Here is a 19,764-nt window from a genome sequence, read left to right on the forward strand (position 1 = left end):
TTCAGCCGCGTTACAGTGACATGTCTGACGAGGCAGGTACCTAGGTGAACAATGGAGAGTTTATACAGTAAGTACCATTGCCTTACCTAAGCGTGGGGGGACAACGGCCCTGCAGATGCTAGTGAACCCAAAGACGGACCTGCCCGGTTCTCCAATTCTTAGCCCTCCCTCCACTTCACTGCTTGCAGTGCAACCATCTCATGTGTCAAGACCAACTCCAATCAGCATGGCATAAATCACATTGTATTTTTGGAGAAGGAAAAAAAACACAGCACCACTCGAAAGAAATTGCAAAAACCCCAAAAGTTTCCAAGTGGAAAATAAACCCTCATCATCCTTCCGATCCGCACGCAAAACCAGAGCTATTACAGGTAAACCCGCCAATATGCCAAGCTTGACGTGACAAGGTCACTGTGGACGGCAGCCCCTCCCCGCACGCAGTATGACATGATGCCCAGTGGTTCTACTGAAGGCGTCATCGCCCAAACGCATCGTTGATTTGTGGTTTCCATGTTGTCCTCAACAGCCTAGGACCTGAGGGGGGAAGCCTTTCTCATTTCCCCCGCATAAACATTGGCGCAAAAAGACAAGCTGTCTTTGAAGCCTTGTTGCGGTTGGCCGGGCTGTTTGGACAGCAAAGTTAAATAAAAACGCGCTCTAAGCAGGCTTGATGGGATAGCGAAGACCCTTCTTTTTCCAAACCCAAGACCACTGTCCTCGGGCCAGTAGGATTGCTTCGTTGATCACTGCATTCTACCAATGCCGAACATTGCCCAGTCGGCGAGGATCATATTTTGGGTGAGGATATAAGAACAGGCGGGGCAGGCCTGAAAAATATGCCTGCCCAGTCATCCCACTGCCGCCTCGAGGCAGATCGCCCAGAACATTGGCATGCTACTTGGCTGGTCTCGCGTGCATTTTTTGCCTCTTGGTATGGGGATGTACGAAGTACAAGGGCATGGCCACCTTATCCGTTGCCGTTATCCTGCGTTTTTGTTGTTGCTTATGCCCGACACTGGACACTAAATGTCGTGCTCAAGGGTAGAGGCGAGGAAAAAAAAGGTCTATTTTCCAATGTTTGTTATTATTTTTCTTGTCACTGTCTTCTCTTTTTTTTTCAGCTCCGCTGCAGCTCCGCTGAGCTTGTCAATACGCCACCAGAAGTCTTAGCTCGGACTGGAGCCGCCGACGTTGACATTGCGATGCTGAAGCTTGGGGGGTCGCGTAGCGCGGGGGTTTGGTGTGCATCCTTTTGCACCCCTGGTCAGTCTCGGTGCGTATTCCCTGGGCGTCCTTCCCTTTTCTAGAACTGAAAGGACAATGTGCAATTTAAGGTTGCTGTACGTTTTCTTTAGTTTATGTATGTATCATTGACTCGGGGCTGATAATGATATAAATGGATATCGCACCCCAAAAGAATCGCTCTTTTTTGGGGAGCATTGGATCGCCTCTCATCTTATAACATCACTATCATTCAGTTTGCTTGTCTTTCTTGCACAACATCAGCCTAGACAAATATACACCTTTGGTCGACAAGACCACAAGCTTGGGGGAAGATGGGATCCGGGCGTACCGCTGCCCGATTGGTCGGGATAGATGTCGACCGGTACAGTAAGGAGAGACGTACTGCCGTCCCAGGAAACCTAGTTGGGGTATCTTACTATGTTGAGGCGGAACCTACAGCCAAGGAAGCGCTCGAGCAGTTGATCCCAACGGCGGCTGGTGTCAAGCGCTACTTTCGCTCCTTGTTTCCCTTTTTGAGCTGGATCTTCCACTACAACCTCACCTGGCTGAGCGGCGACCTGATTGCTGGTAAGCGCTCTTTTTTTGAAACCTTTATGAAGGAGTTCAACATTTAAAAGCTGATTGCTAACTGCATCCTCCTCCACTGCCAGGCATCACGGTTGGCTTTGTTGTTGTTCCTCAGGGAATGGCATACGCCCTCCTGGCCCAGCTGCCTCCCGAATTCGGCCTCTACACCTCATTTGTGGGCTTCCTGCTGTACTGGGCGTTTGCGACGAGCAAAGACATAACCATCGGCACAGTGGCTGTCATGTCCACCATTGTCGGCAACGTCGTCATCCGAGTGCAGTCGACGCAGCCTGATATACCGGCGGAGCAGATCGCAAGATGCCTGGCCCTCCTCTCGGGAGTTGTACTGCTATTTTTGGGTCTCGTCCGCGCTGGTTTCATCGTCGAATTCATATCGCTCACGGCTATCGCCTCCTTCATGACTGGTGCCGCCGTCAGCATTGCTGCTGGCCAGGTGCCTACCATGATGGGCATTAGTGGTGTCAGCAGCCGCGATCCGACTTACTTGGTCATCATAAACACCCTAAAGGGGCTGCCTCGGACTAAACTGGACGCTGCAATGGGTCTTTCGGCTTTGGTCATGCTTTACTCGATCCGCTCATTCTGCAATTTTATGGCAAGGAGGCAGCCCCGGAGGCAGAAGATGTGGTTTTTTATCGCCACCCTGCGTATGGCGTTTGTGATTCTTCTGTACATTTTGATCAGCTTCCTTGTCAACCGGAATGTGACCAAGGCCTCCGATGCCAGGTTCAGGATCCTCGGCACTGTTCCTAGCGGTAGGTCACGTCTGCTTCTTGGGTGCTCACTCATAGCCCTGAGGAATGGCTCCTTTGTTCTACCGGAAGGTCAAGATTCCCATGCTGACTTTTCTGATACTACAGGATTCCAGCATGTCGGCGCACCAGTCATGACTTCAAAGGTCCTTAATGCTGTTGCACCCGATCTGCCCGTCACAATCATCGTGCTCATCATCGAACATATCGCCATCTCCAAATCGTTCGGACGCATCAACAACTACATCATTGACCCCTCGCAGGAGCTTGTCGCCATAGGATTCTCCAACGTGTTTGGCCCGTTCCTCGGCGGCTACCCAGCCACTGGCTCATTCTCCCGAACCGCGATCAAGGCCAAAGCCGGAGTTCGAACGCCGCTGGCTGGCATCTTCACGGCGGCTATCGTGCTACTTGCCCTCTACGTGCTGACCTCGGTCTTCTTTTACATCCCGTCGGCCAGCTTGGCAGCCCTTATCATCCACGCAGTTGGTGATTTGATCACCCCGCCCAACACTGTCTACCAGTTCTGGATGACGTCTCCCATAGAGGTGGTAGTGTTCTTTGCCGGTGTTATCCTGACTGTTTTCACAAACATTGAGAATGGAATCTACCTCAACATGGCTGCGTCGGCGGCACTGCTGCTGTTCCGGATCGCTCGATCGCCGGGCCGCTTCATGGGCCACACCAGAATCTACACGACGACTAGCACCGCAGGGGCTTCTGCTTCCGAGCTGGAGGCATCAGGAACTGGCCGAGATGCCTACTTTGACGAGGAAAGGCGAGACAATGCGAACCCAGACCTACCAATCCGCCAAGTCCACCCGGGCATCTTCGTGTACCGCTTCCCAGACGGGTTCAACTACACAAACTCTGCCGCACACCTCGACTTCATAACCATGTACGTCTACAAAAAGACACGCCGGACCGTGCTAGACAACAATGCCAAGATTGGCGACCGACCCTGGAACGACCCGGGCCCCCGGCGCGGGCAGATGGTGACGGACGACATGGCCAACCGGCCCATTCTCCGCGCCATGGTCCTCGACTTCAGTTCCATCAACTACGCCGACGTCACCTCGGTCCAGGCCCTCATCGACCTGCGCAACCAATTCGCCAAGCACGCCGCGCCGTCGCCCGTCGAGTGGCACTTTGCCGGCGTCACCAACCGCTGGACCAAGCGCGCCCTGGTCGCAGCTGGGTTTGGGTTCGCCGACACAGCCGCCGAGGCCGACCACTCGGCGTCATCCTCTCGGGAGAAGGATTACGAATCTGACAGCGGCAGCCGCGTACCGGGATCTCCCAACACGCCATGGGCACCGCTTTTCAGCGTCTCGGTGGTCGACGGGTCTGGGAACGTCGAGCCGCGGCACGAGGATGGTTCTCGGATGGCGGTTGATGCCGAGAAGGGCAACGGGACCGCGGCGGATGGAAATGGATCGGCAGCGGGTGCTGCTTCTTTGGGAGGTAGTAGCCTGGTCCCTGTGTATGGACTAAACAGACCGTTTTTCCATGTCGACGTTGCAGAGGCGGTGCAGAGCGCGCTTTCAAGCATCGAGAGCAATACTTGAGTGGTATTTGACCTTGTTTGGCTTGATGTAGTGGCTCAAGGCCCTCTAAATTTTCACAACCTGTGCGACTATCTGCCTTGCAAGTTAGAGAGACAAGCCTAGTATTCAGATCCTTCAAACCGTAGCCCAGACTTTCCAAACGATGCCAGTATGACCGAGTGCCAAAGCTCATCAGCAGCAGCTATGCAAAGATGTAAAGCTTGATATAGCTTTTAGAACTTCCAGGCCTAGAAATGCAAGGCCCCATCGCTATTGTATGCCTCTACTGGCCAAAATAACAATGGTAAAGAACTGAGAGCTTCCAATAAAGTCACCATGGTACCTGGCGTCCCTGTTGTTCTGTCACGTCACATTTGCTTGCTGGAGTTTTCACATAAAATTCACATCTGAAGAAACAGTCCTCTCCATGGCCCTGAACAATGCAAGCAAATATATATATATATATATATATATATATATATTTCGGAGTGCGGGGCGTTAATTCAACCTTCAGAAACAGCAGTTCAGCCGTCAACCCTGTCTGAGTGACCCTCAGGTCGGGTAGGGGCTCGAGGATTAAGAGCCAAAAAAAAATTCCCACAACAAAGTCAACAAAGGAAGAAAGCCCACCCTGGAGCCCTAAGCCCCTTGAGGGCTGGCTGCTTGCCTCTGCCGCAATGCTTCCCCGCTCCTCCCAGATTTCACTTATCCTGACGACGCCCAGCACAGCAGATCCCGGGTGTTTATCACGTATTTAAGAAAGCACGTATGACCGCGGATCTGAACGGCAGAATTGTATCTCTATTTCAATGCATTCTGGGCTGTCGTCTTCTAGATCCGAGCTATCTATCTTCTGGCGTAACTCTGAGGGAAGCTAAGTTTTAAATGTATGACGTGGAAAATAACCATGATCCAGCACTTTGATCACTCTCGGTCTCGCAGGCTGGCTAGCGCTGTTGGTTTGGTGAAAATCATCGCAAACAGATCCCGCCACTGGGGGAGCCCCTGATCCTCCCCATCCAAGCCTCCCAGAAAGTTTGGTAAAACCTTGAGATTTTCATGAATTGCCCTCAGGGACCACAAAGTGAAGAAGAAGAAAAAAAAGAGAAGAAAAGGAAAGAAAAAAATCAATGCTATATCGTATCGTCATCACTCTTCCTCCGAATCTGAGGCGTCGTCAACGAAGGGGTTCGAGCTTGGGGCCGGAATCTCGTGATTCTCCATCTCCATTTCCATCTCTGTGGCGCCGAAATTTCCGTCAAGATCTGCAAGAATAAGAGAGGTATCAACAAGCTCGCCCCCTCCCTCGATGCTTGGAAGCGCCAGGTCGGACCCGTCGGCTTCTTCAGGGGAATCGAGGTCGTTGTCATCCTGGGGCTCATCGGAACCTTCGTGACCGTCTGTCGGCTCCTGGTCACCCAGAGACTCGTCGAGAACTTGCTCTTGACTGCCTCCCGGGCCCTCATCCTCGTCATCGTCCTCGTCTGTGGCCCTGCGCTTTGACTCGGGTCGGCGTTTGGACGGGACGCGCCGCCTCTTGATGCCCTTCCTGGTGTCTGCCCCCGGCCCCAACGGCCGCTTTTGACCTTGGCGAACAGCGCTACCACCACTCTCACCATTACCCCCCTCATCGTCCGAAGGAGCACCCTCACCATGCTCATCTGGATTGCAGTCCTCGGTCACGTCACCTTTATGATTTTTGTTTCGGTGAATGTTGAAGTTGTTTTCTTCGTCGTCGTCTCCGGCAATGAGGTAGCGGATATCAGCATGGGTAAGCGGCTTCACCTTGTGCTCTCCATCCTGCAGAGTATTGGAGATCTTGGCGTCCTTTTCGTCTTGCATGTCGAGCAGGCGCTCGTCGATGGTCTTGCGAGTAACAATCTTGACATAGTACGTGTCTTTGGTCTGCCCGATGCGGTGCACACGACCAAACGCTTGGCGCTCGACTGCCGTGTTCCACCACAAGTCCACGAGGATGACTCGGTTTGCAGCCGTTAGATTGAGAGCCTGGCCACCACACCGTGAGGATGCAATCTGTTGTCATGGGGGATTGCAGGAAATCGTCAGTATAACATAGATTCGCTACTTCATGTGAGCGCTTCATGTTCCGACGGAAGAGCAGCACCCACCAGTAACTTCGGCGCCAGCGGACCGATGATTGTTGTAAACTTTTCAACGGCTGTCTTTCGTTGGCCCATCCCCATGCTGCCAAAATAATACAGGAATCGAATCTTTTCTGCCTCAAAGACTCGACCGAGGATACGAGCGAGCGGAACCCAGTGAGTAAAGACTAGAATTCCAAGACTTAGTACACCACGATGGAAATATTCGAGGGATTGAACAAAGCGAGCTTCAGAGATTTATCTTACTAATTATCTTGTCATCTGGATACTTGTGAAGCCATTCGAGAACCTGCATTTTGATAGCCGTGGTCTTGGCGCTAGGCGTGACCGGCTTGTCTGGCGTTCTGTCGCAGATTTCAAGAAACTTGGCGACATCTGAGGACTTTGGTTGAACTCCCAGTAAATCATCACCGGGTTGGGGTCCCTTCTTGGCGCGTGCCTTCTTCCTGCGGTTTCCAAGGGCCCGCCCTAGGTCATCGAGCTCCTCCTCTGCATCTTCGTCAGTATCTTCGTCATACCTCTTGTTTCTATTGCCAGGCTTCGGCATTCGCTTGTATGTTTTCACCACAGTTGAGCAGTGTGGGCACTTTGGTTCTTGGTTCGAAGCCTCGGCGTTGTGAACTATCGGCTCAATACAGTCCCGGCAGAAGGTGTGGCCGCATGGCTGATTTGGGAAAGATCAAACGGTCAGCTTCATGTCTCGGCTTTGTGATACGCAAGATGTAGGAAGCGGATAGGAAAAGCTCATAGGAGGCTTGGAAAGCAGAAAGTATAGTACATATACACTTACCTCGGTAATTTGGCTGTCTTGGGGCAGCTCGGTGCATGATCGACAGATCAGATCCTCAATTGTCTTCTCGGCTTGGATTCGCTCGAGCTGCTCGTTCATCTCAAATACTCCGCCAAAGCCACTCTTGCCAAATCTGGGCGCCTCAGAAACCCCGACTTCGCCTCCATTTTCATCTTGCTGGATTCTGCGGACTTCCTCGTCTTTTATCCACTTGCTGATGTGAGTATGCAGAGGAGTTTGTCCTCCCACCTCGGCCAGCTGCTGACGAAGCCAAACAATATCCTCCAGCTCAAAGTCCCGCCTCAAAGATGTCTCGAGCAGGAATGGGTGCGAAGTACATTGTCTCAGGCGTGTGAGGTAGGTAAAGTAGGTGCGCAATTTCTTGCTACTGACGCCTTCCTTTATATGGCTGTTCAAGTTGTCGCGGAAGCGATCTTCCAGACGGTGATAAATCAGCTTTTCCTCCGTTGAGAGCTCGACAGAGATGGTTTTGACCGGATGAGTAGGGGGGATGCGGAGGATGGGCTGACCCATGAAAGTGTCGTGGACACGTCTTCGGATCATGAGCGAAGGGACCACGGCAGCCAGCCTGGAATTTTCGCTGTCATTGTCACCGGGGGTTCCGCCAAATTTCTTTTTAAAGTCTTTCATGTCTGCAGCCCACTCGACTCTCAGAAACCTCATATAAGGGTAAAGCTCCTCGATAGTGTTGTGTATCGGTGTGCCGCTCAGGGCCCAACGATGTTTGCTTCGCAGGTGAACGCAAGCCTTTGAAGTCCTTGATAGGTGGTTTTTGATGGCGTGAGCCTCATCCAGAACGACTCGATGCCAGTCGACAAGAAACGCATCACCCATCTTTTCTGTTAATTGTTCCCGCCATGCTTCAAGACCGAGTTTGGTGCCGTTGATACGCCGAAGAGCCTCGTCAGAGGGGAATGCTTTTGCGATTGCCTGGTAACTGGCAATAACTACCTTCTCCTTCTTGAGGACTTCGGGAATCTGGTTTTCGTTCTTGTCACTGTAATGCCAGATCCGTTTAGCAAACGTGCAGTGCTTCTTCAGTTCCGACTTCCACTGCTCAATAGCTGCTGCTGGGGCTACTATAAGTGTGGGTCCTTCTCCCTGATTCTGGGCCATGCAAGCCAGCATCTGAACCGTTTTTCCCAGTCCCATCTGATCGGCAAGAATACCACCGTAAGGCCCCAGAGGTGAGAATTCTTTGCCGAGCATAAAGTGAACGCCCACTAGCTGGTGGTTGAAAAGAGGAGTCTTCATTCCTGGAAGTAGATACCTGCCGTTTACAATTTTGCATTTGCCCCAGCCGAAAGCGCCCATGGCCCTCTGCAGCAGTGACATCTCCTTTCGAGCGTCCTTCTGTACCATGCTATCGTTGATCATCTTCAAGTTGGCTCTCAATTGAGCCTGCTGGGCTGCGCGCGTCGTGGCGGTGCCCTCGTCCAGAAGCATAGTGGTGTCCATTGCTGCACGGGCATTAACGGGGTCGATATCTTTCAGGATGTCGAGCACCTGCTGATCGTGAGCTCCGCCGGGCTGCCATGTTGCCGTTTGGTTGGGGTCCCTGCTTCCGTTGGGTACCAGAAGGTTTGGAATCGCGTCTTCATCCGAGTTCCTCTCATACTCCCTTTCCCACCACTCTTGTGCTGACATTGGCCGCGAGTCCCGCTGCTTCTTGCTTCTCTTGGGCTTGGGGCGCGTAGTCTTCCGCTTTTTGGCTGGCGGACCAGGCGCCTTTTTTGACTTTGGAGCCTGGCTCTTGGAGCCTTGCTTCCTTTTCTTTGGATTCTTGGGCTTGGTCGGCTGGCAGTCCTCGTCGTGGTCGTCGTCATTATCGATTTCCACCACGTCTTGGTAATCTTCATCTTCCGGGTCATCCTTGACATCGTTTCCGTCATTTTCTTCCCCATCGAGGTCATTTTCTATTTCTTCAACATGACCGTTGGGAGCGTCATCATCAGAGCCGTCGAAATCATCGTCGTCATCGTCACTGAAGTCATCGTCGCCTTGGTTGTCATTGAGAATCTTTTCTTTTTCGGAGATTTCACTCTCTATTTGCTCCAGGAGCTTTATTTCCTCCTGACTCAGAGGACCCCCTGCCTCTTTGGCTTTTAAATTGTCTTTTTTGGCGGTCAACCGAAGGTACTTATTGCGCATCTTCACCAAGTTGTGACGCACCACCGCAGCAGGGCTAGCCCTTTCAGCATCCGGGTAAATAGATTCAATGGGCGGTTTCACGTCTTCGTCTCCGTCTGATACACTTATTACAGACTTGCGGTCGTCCGACTCCTCTTCATCGTCAGACAAAAAGACCACGTCCGCACGCTGGTAGGCAGTGGTCTCGGGGTTCTGTGTCAGGTCAATTGGCATAGATTGGTCGTGACCTCTGGTATGTTTGAGACGTCCGGATCCCTTGGCGTCATGCTTAGAACTGTGGCCTCGGAAAGCTGTGTGGTTATCGAGGCTCTCCTGCTTGATAGGCCTAGTCTTGATGTGTTCCGCAAACCTTTTCCGGGTCGACTCTGGAATATCCTCTGGCAGCATCTCCTCTAAAGCACCATCGTCATCCAAGCATTCGTACACCAAATGATTTGTGAACAAGGCCTCGCTTTGCTCTCGCGTCCGTGGCCGTGACATTGCACGAGGATCGGGTGTGTAGCTTTGATGACGTGTAAGCAATCTTGCTGGTGGCTTGGGTAAATCCATTCTGCCACCTCCTAGGAGGCCTGTGGATTTCGCGATATGGCTGGGCGGCGGCATGAGTGAACTCGAACGATATCTGACATCGCTGTCATTCTTGGGCTCCGCATCCATTTTGAAGCTATGAGCTGCTGCGAGCTCGCAATACGTGCTTCTAGTATGGCATCGATGTCTGGAAGTGTATAACTTCAGACGCTGGTCAGCTGGTGATAAATAGCAAATGTGTTGAAGCGTAAAGATTTGACCGTGGGCCGGGCAAAGCTTAGTTTGAATGGAAAGTGAGAAGTCACATGGAATGACTAGATAAGGGCACGGCAGATTTGTCATGAAATACTAGTTCTTTGGAATTATGAAAGGTGGTGGTAGAGTGATGGGCCGAGATGAACTGAAGGTCCGAAGGTTGGGTAGACTTCTACTCACTGTTGTCTTTCCTTTGAGAAGACAAGGTGAAGACTAAGCGAAACCGGCCAAAGTGGCGGCTGATTAAGAATCGACACAGCCGGGGTATGCTGAGAGGTAGTGAACTCGTCCAGACAGTCCGTCATCCAAGGCTTTTGAAAGGTGTGATCTCTCACTGTCGGTTGACTGAGTATAATCTATTGTGGCTCAAGGCAGACTGGGAGGTTGCTTGTGGTGGTTAAGTAGCAAACTAGCAAATAAGAGCAACTGGTGAAGAACTGTCTGTTGAGTGAGAATTCGAGTGCGAGGTGAAGGGTTGACTGCTAGCTGGGGAGACTTTGAAGAAGGAGCATAAAGTTGAGAAAAGTGATTGCATACGACAACTTTGAGGACCGTCAGGTCAAGCTGTGTTGATGGTCGAGATGATCAAGTAAGTCGCAGAAAAAGAAAAAAAAAAAAAAAAAAAAAACAGACAGGTTTGTAGTAGGCTGTGTGCCGAGAAAAGTGCAAGGCAGGATGCTTCTGTAATTCCAGCTGGATAGATATTGGATAAGGTAGATGATAAAGTGGAAGTAAGAATGGTTCGATGGGTAGACGGCATAGAGGTGTTTGGATAATGAAGGTTTCAAGAACACTGGTTACCACAAACTTCAAAGTAAAAGAACAGGCCCGGCGAGAAACTGATGCAGATCTCAAAGTAGAAGGTACTAATCTTAGCACTGTGGTGCCGGCCAAGTAGGTGGGATATTTCAAGTCAACAAGCAGGTATCTTGTCTTGAGAAGTGCAAAAGAATGCTGTTGATAGAAGGTGGCAGTTCTACCAGTATAAAAAAGAAAATAGTAGGATTGGTAATAAAGATCCACTAAGAAGGTTGATATGAACCTTGGCACGAGGAAATTTTGAAGCAAACAAACGAGGTCCGGACCAGCCTCCAAAGTCAAGTTCGTGGCTTGTTTACAGCAGGCTGTCGTTCAATCAAAGTGATATTGAGAAGCGTTTGGGAGATGACGCAAAAAAAAAAAAAAAAAAAAAAGAAATCAAGTAGAAGAAAGCCAAAATAGAGCAGGTTCGTCATCAGTCTTCCACTTAACCCACGTTGAAGTCACCAGATACTGGTAGGGAAAGAGCATGTATCAGCATGGACGGAAGCTTGTCAGTCTCCAAGACTGCAGACTGCCAGACCGCTGCGCCGAACTCTTGCTAGATAAGAAGAGTTCTTCCTGCCAGTTGTGTGTTTGTTGCAAGGTAGCACACCGACTGTTGTCGTGGTCTGTGAACGTCAAATGGTGCAGCTCTCTGATGATGTGGACAATAGCCGAGTTAATAGCTAATAGCTTTGCGTCTATGTTAGTTTCTTTGGGTTGAAAAAGCAACACAGGAGTAGAAGAAGCGTTGTGCCGCCGATGGCCTGGAATTCTGCCAAAGCTGTGCGGGTTTATGGGGGTGGATAGAATGTCTGTCGAGCCAGAGGATCGCCTAGATATAGTTCTAGTAGATTGTGCTATTGAGCGAATGCTTCCTGGCTGCGTGGGGTTGGCTGAAGTCAAGCATCAACATTTAGAAGTCAGGTTTCCTCGAGATGGTTGAGATCGTATTATATTCATATTGACCCGGGCGTTTGACGGTTGTCACCTGCTGGTGTCGACATAAATGCCCGCTCTACAAGCCCCGGAGAAACTCCTCCAAAGATATTGGTTTCCTGACTGCATTATTCAATCCTTCGTTGTACGTTACCCAAATCATCTTATCGTTGTCTTTGCCCTCCCCACCAGGGGGAGCTTTCTTGGACGCCCTCGAGTTGCCATCCGCGTCGCCCAACGGCCTGGGCGTTTCCACAATAACTCTGCCGAAGAAGTCTCGCTTGACCGCGGGGGCGGCCGCTGCCAGGGCGGCCGCAGCAGCATCAGGTCCCTTGCCGCCTTTCTTGTTCTCTTTGTCGTCAAACTCATGCAGCTCCTTGTCGTTGCCACCACCTACGCCTTTGCCAGCCTGGAACCGGGCTTGCCTGGCTGTATTTTGGCGGAGGGCTATGGTCTTTTGCAGTTCCTGGTCGAGGACCTGTCTCACGGCGTACCTAGTCGGTGCTTGTGTGCTGAGAATGTAGGCGCCCATGGTTTCGAAGGTTGACAGAGCATCAAGATCACTTAATATGCACAACAACGTTAGCTATGTTACTCAACTTTGGTCAACTTGATAGGAGGCAGTTGATTCAAACTTACGGTTCCATCCGGTAAACCCACTGCGTCCTGCTGAACGCCGACGGATTTGCCTCTTCGATCTTGCCCTTGACCAGCTCGATGCCCACCTCAGCGAGAACCTCTGCAGCTCTCCTTACCATGAGCTTTTCTGATTCGCGACGAACGCTCGCGATGGAGCTCATACCCTTCTCGCCACCTCCGCTCCCGCCAACTACCACAGGTTTGACGTTGGGAGACACGAGCCGGACAAGATATGGTAGGAAGTCAGTGGCCACGTGCTCAGGACTCCGGAAAGCTCTGCCCAACGCCGGATTCAGCTGTGCTTGAATGGCCTGGAGCATAGCCCGGTTGTGTTTTCCTGCCTCACGCGCCTCGTAGTCGGCTCTCGGGCCTGAGAATGGAATAGGCGCCACATCCTTCTCGCCTTCAGCATCTGCGCCCCATTTCTTGTCATAGCCAGCATTAGCGACGACATGTCGACGGGGGGATGCGAAGAGATGGTGACATGCGAGAACCGGCTGGCTCAGGTACGGAGCCAGTTCCCACTCTTGGCTTGAAAAGAGACGAGATGAGCAAGAGTCGTGAAAGTCCATCCACTCATATGCTGTGTTGGGTTTTGTCAAGTAGCAGTCGTCGCTAAACTCGCGGTTCGGCCACTCGGCAAAGATCTCCGTCATGATGCGATCCACCTCACCGCTGGCTGCAACCATTTCGCCCAGGCGCTCCATAGCTTGCTTCTTGTCTTGTTCTCCAAAGCCAAGTTGAACCTTGGGTTGCTCGCGTCGAGCATGCTTGTTACTCTTGTCCACGGCCTGCTGCTGCTGCTGCTGCTGCTGCTTGGGGAAGCCAGCGCCCTCCTGAAATATTCGCGCAACAACATCCTTGGCGCTGCCTCTGCCCAATCCTCTGGCTCCTCCGCCGCCATGTGCCAGCTCAGCAGCGACGTTCTGATCAATCCATTGTCTTGTTAGACGTGGTGGCTCGCCGGTTTGCGCTGAAAGTGCTTTAATACGACCAGCGACCCATTCTCCCACGACCATAACACCACGAAGATCACCCTCTACCGTGCTCTCTGCGCCCCGACGAGCGTCAATCCCGCTGTTCATGCCCCAAGCATACTCACACAGCTTGCGTGCCGCATCCTTCTCGCACGGGATACCCTCCTTGTCAAAGATGCTCTTGAGACGCGTCACAACAGCTTCGATGGTTGGCTTGCCGACGTGGACAATCTCGGCAAGTCCAGACTGTCGCAAAGGTCTAAGCGAGACGTGATAGACGTCATTGCAGATGAGGATAAGTGGCCTCATCTGTCGGAAGTCGTCGCCCTTCTTACGCCTGTTGCTCTTGCTAGAGCCGCTAGCACCTGAGGCGCTGTTCTTTTGATCGGTCATGACCAAATCGATCAACGCCTTGACGAAACCGCCCTCGCCGGACCCACCAGACCCTGAGACAACCCCATCGACCTCATCGACTACGACGCAAACAGGACGGGCGACTTTCGGAGGCTTGCCATCCACAGACTTGTGCTGCTCAACTGTCTTGACGTTCTCGGTTCCCAGACTGGTCCTGATGCGACCGCGGACGACATCACGACTTCTGTCGTCACTGGCGTTGATCTCGAGCACCTCATAGCCAGCCTGCTTGGCGCAGACATGGGCCAGCGTGGTCTTTCCCAGACCAGGTGGCCCGGTAAGCATGAGAATTTTCCGGTGAGGTTTATCGTCTTCTGTTTGCTGCTGCTGATGACCCGCGCCCCGTCGAGATGCTCTGGCGGCAGCTTTTGACTTGGCTGTGTGAGGAAACACCAGGGGGTCCCACTTTTTGAGCCAACGGAGAACTTGCCTGTTGGTGAGATCATCACCAACGAGATCCATGAAGTTTTTTGCTCTGTATTTTTCGGTCCAAAGCAGGGTCTTCTTGGGCTTCCGGCCCGCGTTACTTTCAGGTGCATGGCTTTCAACTGATGGTACGGCTTGATCGGGTCTTGGCTCCGCAGCAGGGACATTGGCTGCCGATTGCTTCGCCCGCAGCTGTTTCTCTTCCTCTACGGCAGCATCGATGAGAGAATGTATTGCAATCCCGTAGTAGCTTTTCTTGGCACGGCCCTCTTTGTGTCGAGATCGAGAAGCCACCATGTCCTCGTAGGTTGCAGGTTTGGTCATCTTCCTGTGTCTGATAGGGAGCAGCTTGCCCGAGCACGTCTCGATATTGAGGGTGCGGGTCAGCGTCTCCAAGTCCAGCCCTACCGCATCCTGGTCGTCCTCTGGGTCATCTAGCGTGGTGGGCCGATCGAACAGCGCCTGGTATCGTCTCTCCTCATCCAGGTCAACAGTAGGCTCTCCCGCAACGACTTGGGATGGTAGTTCATTGTCATCATTCTGAGGGTTTGGAAGGGTCTCTTCATGCGTGCTCGCGTCGTCCACCAGTATTCTTTTCGGGGCAGGGCCAGTGTTGTCTCCTAACTCGTCTTCGTCAGAGGAGTCGTCGTCTATGAATCCACCCCTTGTCCGTGCCTTTGCCTTTTGGGATGCATTTTGGCTGCCGCGGGATGGGGAGGGCAAACGGCGTTTCAGAGGTGGCGATGAGGTCTGCGGGTAGTTGATGGGAGACGAGGCAGCCAACATGATGGGCTGGTTTTTTCGCGTGTCGTATGTTGTTTGTTGCTACAAACTGCGCGATCGTTAAGATGTTCTTTTCATGGGAAGCAACATAAGTTTCTCCGGGTCGTCGGTTGTGTCTGATGCAGTAGCGTAGCGACGTAGTATGTGTTGTGTCGACTTTCGTTGTGGTTTGGTTGCGCTGTAATCAATAATTCCTGGGTAACGCCGGAAACGCGTCAAAAGTCGCGACGCGTCGGGACCAATTAACGAAAGCTGAGGCAGGGCGGGGTGCGGTAAGTGGCCCCTGACCATGCCAAAGTCAATAATTGCCCAGTCTTTTGGATACCATTCTGCCAGGGCGGTGTGAAATGTCACTTACAAGACCGAATACAGCTAACTACAATTTCACCATTTCTTCAGATTTAGATTTCATACCACATTCTCTCACGACTATATTTTATTTTTCTCCCAAGATCGATCTTTAGTATGTACCACACTCTCACTCCCTGCAAATTGTTTGGTGTCGCCTTTTCATTCTGGTACAGTAGGTCTACATGTAGCAACCTGTGCCGTAAAATCTCAGGAAACTGATGGGGTCACCCCTTTTATCTCTTCGCTACAAGTGGTTTAGGAACCCCATATGCTGTTGGCCGACCTCTTTCCTTCTGAACGACAACTTTGAATACCATAGAAGTGACTCTGGACGCTACCTGCTTCAGCCAACCACAGCGCAGTGCTCTCCTATTCAACAACTATTGTACCTGTACCCACACTTGTTTGCCCCCTATTTTTCCATCCTAATCACCCCTAGCTTGCCGAGCAAACGCGGTTGATAGAAATCTCTGCCACCACAAGACGTCTAAAAACAAGCATCGGACGTCATTTTGTAGGCTCGCCTGACCAACCAGATCCTTCAACAATGCGGAGACTGTCAGTCCAGCATCCCCACGGAGGGGGGGGGGGATGGGGCTGCAATCCCCCAGGTTCTACCGGCCGCACTGCACGAGTGGAGCTGCTATTGTTTTATTCAGCGTCAATTGAAGTCTTTTGAAGCTATTCACAGAACAATAGTTAGATTCAACTTCAGATGCAAATAGATGACCACTGGTGAGGCCCGCTAGTGGATCTGTCTGTCCGTCACTCGCTTTCCCTGCGTCTATAAGAATCCGGCATTCACCCACGTAGATTCAGTTTTGGATTTGGAGACTTTCCTACTTGCCGAAACTAGAAATAGCGACATCCAAAGCCCAAATCCAAACCAAAGTTCATCCACTCAAGATTCTTCACAAACCTCAAGCGCTGCCGCTCTTTACGACAATCGTTCAACCTCTTTATACCCTGAGCTTGTCACAACGCATCATCTCAGCGGTTCAAGCAATCATGTCTTTTGCTCCGAGCGATAGCAACACTTCTTCTCCGGTCGGCCAGCTCACCCTACCTGCAACAAAACAAGCCGGCCTTCTGCTCCCTCGGTCCACTGCTGCGATGGAGATGACACCAGCTCCTGATTGTAGGTTGCCAATGAACCCCTTTGGTTCTCCCTCGAGGCTACTCAAAGCTTGTCCATATCATTTGACTGACTCTGAAATTCCAAGGCAATATGAATTTCGAGGATTGGGCAGGTGTCTGTGCCAACAGCGTGCAGACCCTGACACCCAGTCCGGAGTGCCAGCCGCTGTCAAGCTACGACCTCAACATGAACCAAAGCTGCGCCGATATTTCGACCTTGGCCATGACCACCGCCCAAGCTGAGGTTATGATGGCAGCCCAGTATGCCCTACCGACTGAGCTCGACGGTCTCGGTCCCATTCTTGACTTCAACACCATGGCAGAGCAAATGCCTTCCATCATGGCACAAACCGCCATGGGCGACCTCGGCTCAGGCTTTGACTTCAACACCATGCCATCACAAATCGCTCCCACCACACACTCTACCTTTCTGACACCGTCTACGCCTCCCTGTCAACCGTTCGAGCTCTCAGCCACACCGGTGAGGTCACCCGCCAGGACTCGCCTCCCAAGCAAGGTATCCAGAATGCAGTCCACCCAAGCGCCTTCGGGCAGCAACAGGACCGGTTTCAAGATCCCACCGCCGTCTGCCGACCAGCCGAGGACCTGGCACACGTGGGCGCCTTGGATCAACTCGCTGACCGAGGTCGAGCTGCGCAAGCTCGAGACGCGACAGCTCGCGCCGCTGTACTACCCGGAAGGCATGACGCCCGAGGACAAAAAGATGACGAGCGAAGCCAACCGTAGATTGCAGCAGGCCAAAAACTACAAGCGTCGCCAGATCAACAACGCCGCCGCCGCCAAGTCGCGCCGCAAGAAGGTCGAGGACCGTGATCGTGCCCTCCAAGAGTGTGAGCTCGAGAAAGAAAAGAACAAGCGCCTCATCGCCAAGCTCGAGATTGCCGAGTCCACGATTGAGCACCTTGAAAGCAAGTTGGCAATTTTCACTGGTGTGAGCTGTTGATTTTTATTTGGCGATCAACTCGCCATTGGAATAAGTCTGTCTTTGGCTCGACCAGCGTCATTTCTCTTGCCGTTCTTGGGTGGTCGGAACCCTTTTTGACGATCTCTCGACTGATGAATACCCACTCTCTGCTCTTGCTCTAGCTTCATTCTTTTTTTTTTTTGTGTTTGGCACTTTGGCTCGATATATCATTTTTTTCCTTTTTGCTCTGATTGTGATCCAACTCTTTTTCTTGTCTTGCACTTGAACATTGAGGCAGGCTTTTGAGCATGTGTTGGCCAAGACGTTGCCTAAACGGGAACTCAAGAATTTGTTGGGTCGGTCGGCATCTCGCACGGAGTATGGCTTGAATTTATCAGCATGCTTTTAAAACTGGGGATATGAAAGAATCGTCGGTAGATATGTTTTTTTTTCTCTTCTCTTTAGCAAAGTGCTTTCTTTCTCGCTTGCATTGTATCGGGCCAAACTTTTAGATGGATGCTCTAGTCTAGAACTTATATTGAACTGGCCACTTCCACTCATCTCTGATTTGCAGGTAGGTGAGTTAGCTGGTGTTGTAATCTGGGCCATCATGCACGTTTCCTTGATGCTGCTTCAAATTACGTGGTGGTGGAGAGAGATTTATGAAGGTCTCTGAGTGGAGTCTGCATCAAACGCTTGTGTGTCTGTCTGGCGCGCGTCCTAGGATCAGATGCTGGGTTGGCGTGCGAAGAGAAGGGCTTGGCTTGTATACTAAGTTGCCAGCAGCACGGTCAGATTAACTGGAATAAGAAGCTCCGGCTTTAAAGACTGAGTAATTTACTCGTGCTTGCCGCGTAGAAAAGCCGCCATAGCTCGCTGAATGGACGGGAGTCAAAGCTTTGTGTTGCTGCCATGGACTGGCTGCGGAAAACAAGCGAAAATGTCGGGTCGGCTCACGGGAACCCTGGCTACCTGCATGCTCTGGATGTCGTACCAAGCGCGGCGCTTCTGAAAGCCCGCATGTAGCAGGTATTGGAGCAAAAAAGGATTTGTCAGCATTGCTCTACCCTTTCTAGGTTTTGTAGTATTTTTTTCCACTTCGTGACTTCGTGTCATGCTTTCGGCAGCCCTTGGTCCGTTTTTGACTCACAGAACCTGCTTGGAATTGTGTTGTAGTTAATACTGGACTGGTTTTCTAGTTTAATCTCCATAATACTCTTTTTTTGGGAGGGGAGTTGTTGAAAGTTTGATACGGCAGATACTTGACAGGAAATAAAAGCAGGTGATGTGGTATGAAATCTTGTAGAGCTACGAGCTAGTGTCAGTATAAAAGCTCCCGGCAGCTGGGCATACTGGTTGTAAACTTACATGCGTTAAAACAAAAAGAACCAAATCAATGGTCCAGGGGTAAATTCGAAGCCCGCATAGCGCCTGGCTACGTCGGTTAACGGGATCACAATCCTTTGTGAAACGGTACACCAAAGGTGAACGATAACATAAAAAGCAGAATGTACAGCGAAACAGCTGCGGCCAATCTTACAAATACCGGGCAGTGAACCTGGGTAATTGCGCAAGTTGTAAAAAGAAAGGAAGAATATGCGACAACCCAGTACTACAAGATTTTGAAAATTAATAAGCAGCAATAAAAAAGAACGAATAAATTACAGCAAAATAAAAAGGCATAAAGCTATCGTTAAAAATACTGTAGTGAACAGCAGAGACATGCCAAAGATTTTAGGAATTCCGGGATAGGAAATATTAATATAGGTAGGTTAGTGTATCTTCGCCATTCTCCGGTTCTGACGTAACGATAATACGATCACCCCTGGAATCACATTTACTGGACACGCATCTATGCAGGGTGAGATAATGGTACTGGACCATTTGTTTGGCCCAAAAACACCATATATTTGTGGCTTGATTTAATTTTGAAAGGTGTGGAAGGGAAAAAAAGGGTGAGTTGGTTGGATGATGGAGCGTAGTACATGACAAACGCGGCCAACCACCGTGTCACCAACTCAGAGACCTCACTCAGCCTTTGCCAACCAGAAGTCCCACTCCTCGCCTAAGCCAATGACCCTGCGACTTTTCCAGCCTGATTGGCGGCAGAGGCAGATAGCATACCACCATGGTCAATCACGGCCAGAACTGTGCAATAAGGGGATACCAGTCCTACAATTTTGTGCATTGGCCAGGGCACATCTTTGCGTCTGCCCTAGCGCAGCTTTCACTACCTTGAAGTCGCAAGCATGGTTCAAACTCTCACTCCCAGTGGCAGCTCAGCCAGAGACATCAGGCAACACTATTGGCTCCATCACACTCCAAAGTAGGTACGCAAGCTACTTTCACCGTCATAGCTACAGTCTTCTGGT

At 51.2% G+C, this 19,764-nt stretch overlaps 5 protein-coding genes across 5 annotated transcripts; 3 read left to right on the forward strand and 2 right to left on the reverse strand.

The window, feature by feature from the left end:
- Positions 1-1,249: 1,249 nt before the first annotated feature.
- On the forward strand, positions 1,250-4,153 carry MGG_04126 (sulfate permease 2; the record flags this gene model as incomplete). Its single annotated transcript, XM_003719656.1, has 4 exons — positions 1,250-1,273; positions 1,418-1,812; positions 1,896-2,588; positions 2,694-4,153. The coding sequence occupies exons 2-4, from the start codon at positions 1,557-1,559 to the stop codon at positions 4,151-4,153; spliced, it is 2,409 nt and encodes an 802-aa protein (XP_003719704.1). The 5' UTR covers positions 1,250-1,273; positions 1,418-1,556.
- A 1,128-nt stretch (positions 4,154-5,281) lies between these two features.
- Positions 5,282-9,874, reverse strand: MGG_12155 (uncharacterized protein; the record flags this gene model as incomplete). Its single annotated transcript, XM_003719657.1, has 4 exons — positions 5,282-6,166; positions 6,262-6,422; positions 6,502-6,919; positions 7,046-9,874. The coding sequence occupies 4 exons, from the start codon at positions 9,872-9,874 to the stop codon at positions 5,282-5,284; spliced, it is 4,293 nt and encodes a 1,430-aa protein (XP_003719705.1).
- A 1,855-nt stretch (positions 9,875-11,729) lies between these two features.
- On the reverse strand, positions 11,730-15,158 carry MGG_04123 (chromosome transmission fidelity protein 18). The gene is made up of 2 exons (XM_003719658.1): positions 12,380-15,158; positions 11,730-12,303 (listed from the first exon to the last, which is right to left on the reverse strand). Exons 1-2 carry the CDS (start codon positions 14,980-14,982, stop codon positions 11,820-11,822), a joined length of 3,087 nt encoding a protein of 1,028 aa, XP_003719706.1. The 5' UTR covers positions 14,983-15,158; the 3' UTR covers positions 11,730-11,819.
- Positions 15,159-15,392: 234 nt separating this feature from the next.
- On the forward strand, positions 15,393-15,872 carry MGG_17684 (uncharacterized protein; the record flags this gene model as incomplete). Its single annotated transcript, XM_003719659.1, has 2 exons — positions 15,393-15,442; positions 15,582-15,872. Coding segments are annotated over 2 exons (260 nt in total), but the record flags the coding sequence as incomplete, so codon positions are not given.
- A 247-nt stretch (positions 15,873-16,119) lies between these two features.
- MGG_04122 (uncharacterized protein) lies at positions 16,120-17,948 on the forward strand. The gene is made up of 2 exons (XM_003719660.1): positions 16,120-16,468; positions 16,554-17,948. The coding sequence occupies exons 1-2, from the start codon at positions 16,339-16,341 to the stop codon at positions 17,429-17,431; spliced, it is 1,008 nt and encodes a 335-aa protein (XP_003719708.1). The 5' UTR covers positions 16,120-16,338; the 3' UTR covers positions 17,432-17,948.
- Positions 17,949-19,764: the final 1,816 nt, after the last annotated feature.

This window comes from Pyricularia oryzae, chromosome 6, assembly GCF_000002495.2.
Source record: "Pyricularia oryzae 70-15 chromosome 6, whole genome shotgun sequence".
NCBI lineage: Eukaryota > Fungi > Ascomycota > Sordariomycetes > Magnaporthales > Pyriculariaceae > Pyricularia > Pyricularia oryzae.

What these genes read in the sequence shown, in the direction of transcription:
- MGG_04122 (XM_003719660.1), top strand. Translation starts at nt 16,339, where the DNA reads ATGTCTTTTGCTCCGAGCGATAGCAACACTTCTTCTCCGGTCGGCCAG. An exon ending in GATGACACCAGCTCCTGATT is followed by an intron (nt 16,469 to 16,553) that starts GTAGGTTGCCAA and finishes TGAAATTCCAAG; the next exon opens with GCAATATGAATTTCGAGGAT.
- MGG_04123 (XM_003719658.1), bottom strand. Translation starts at nt 14,982, where the DNA reads ATGTTGGCTGCCTCGTCTCCCATCAACTACCCGCAGACCTCATCGCCA. An exon ending in TGGGTTTACCGGATGGAACC is followed by an intron (nt 12,304 to 12,379) that starts GTAAGTTTGAAT and finishes GTGCATATTAAG; the next exon opens with TGATCTTGATGCTCTGTCAA.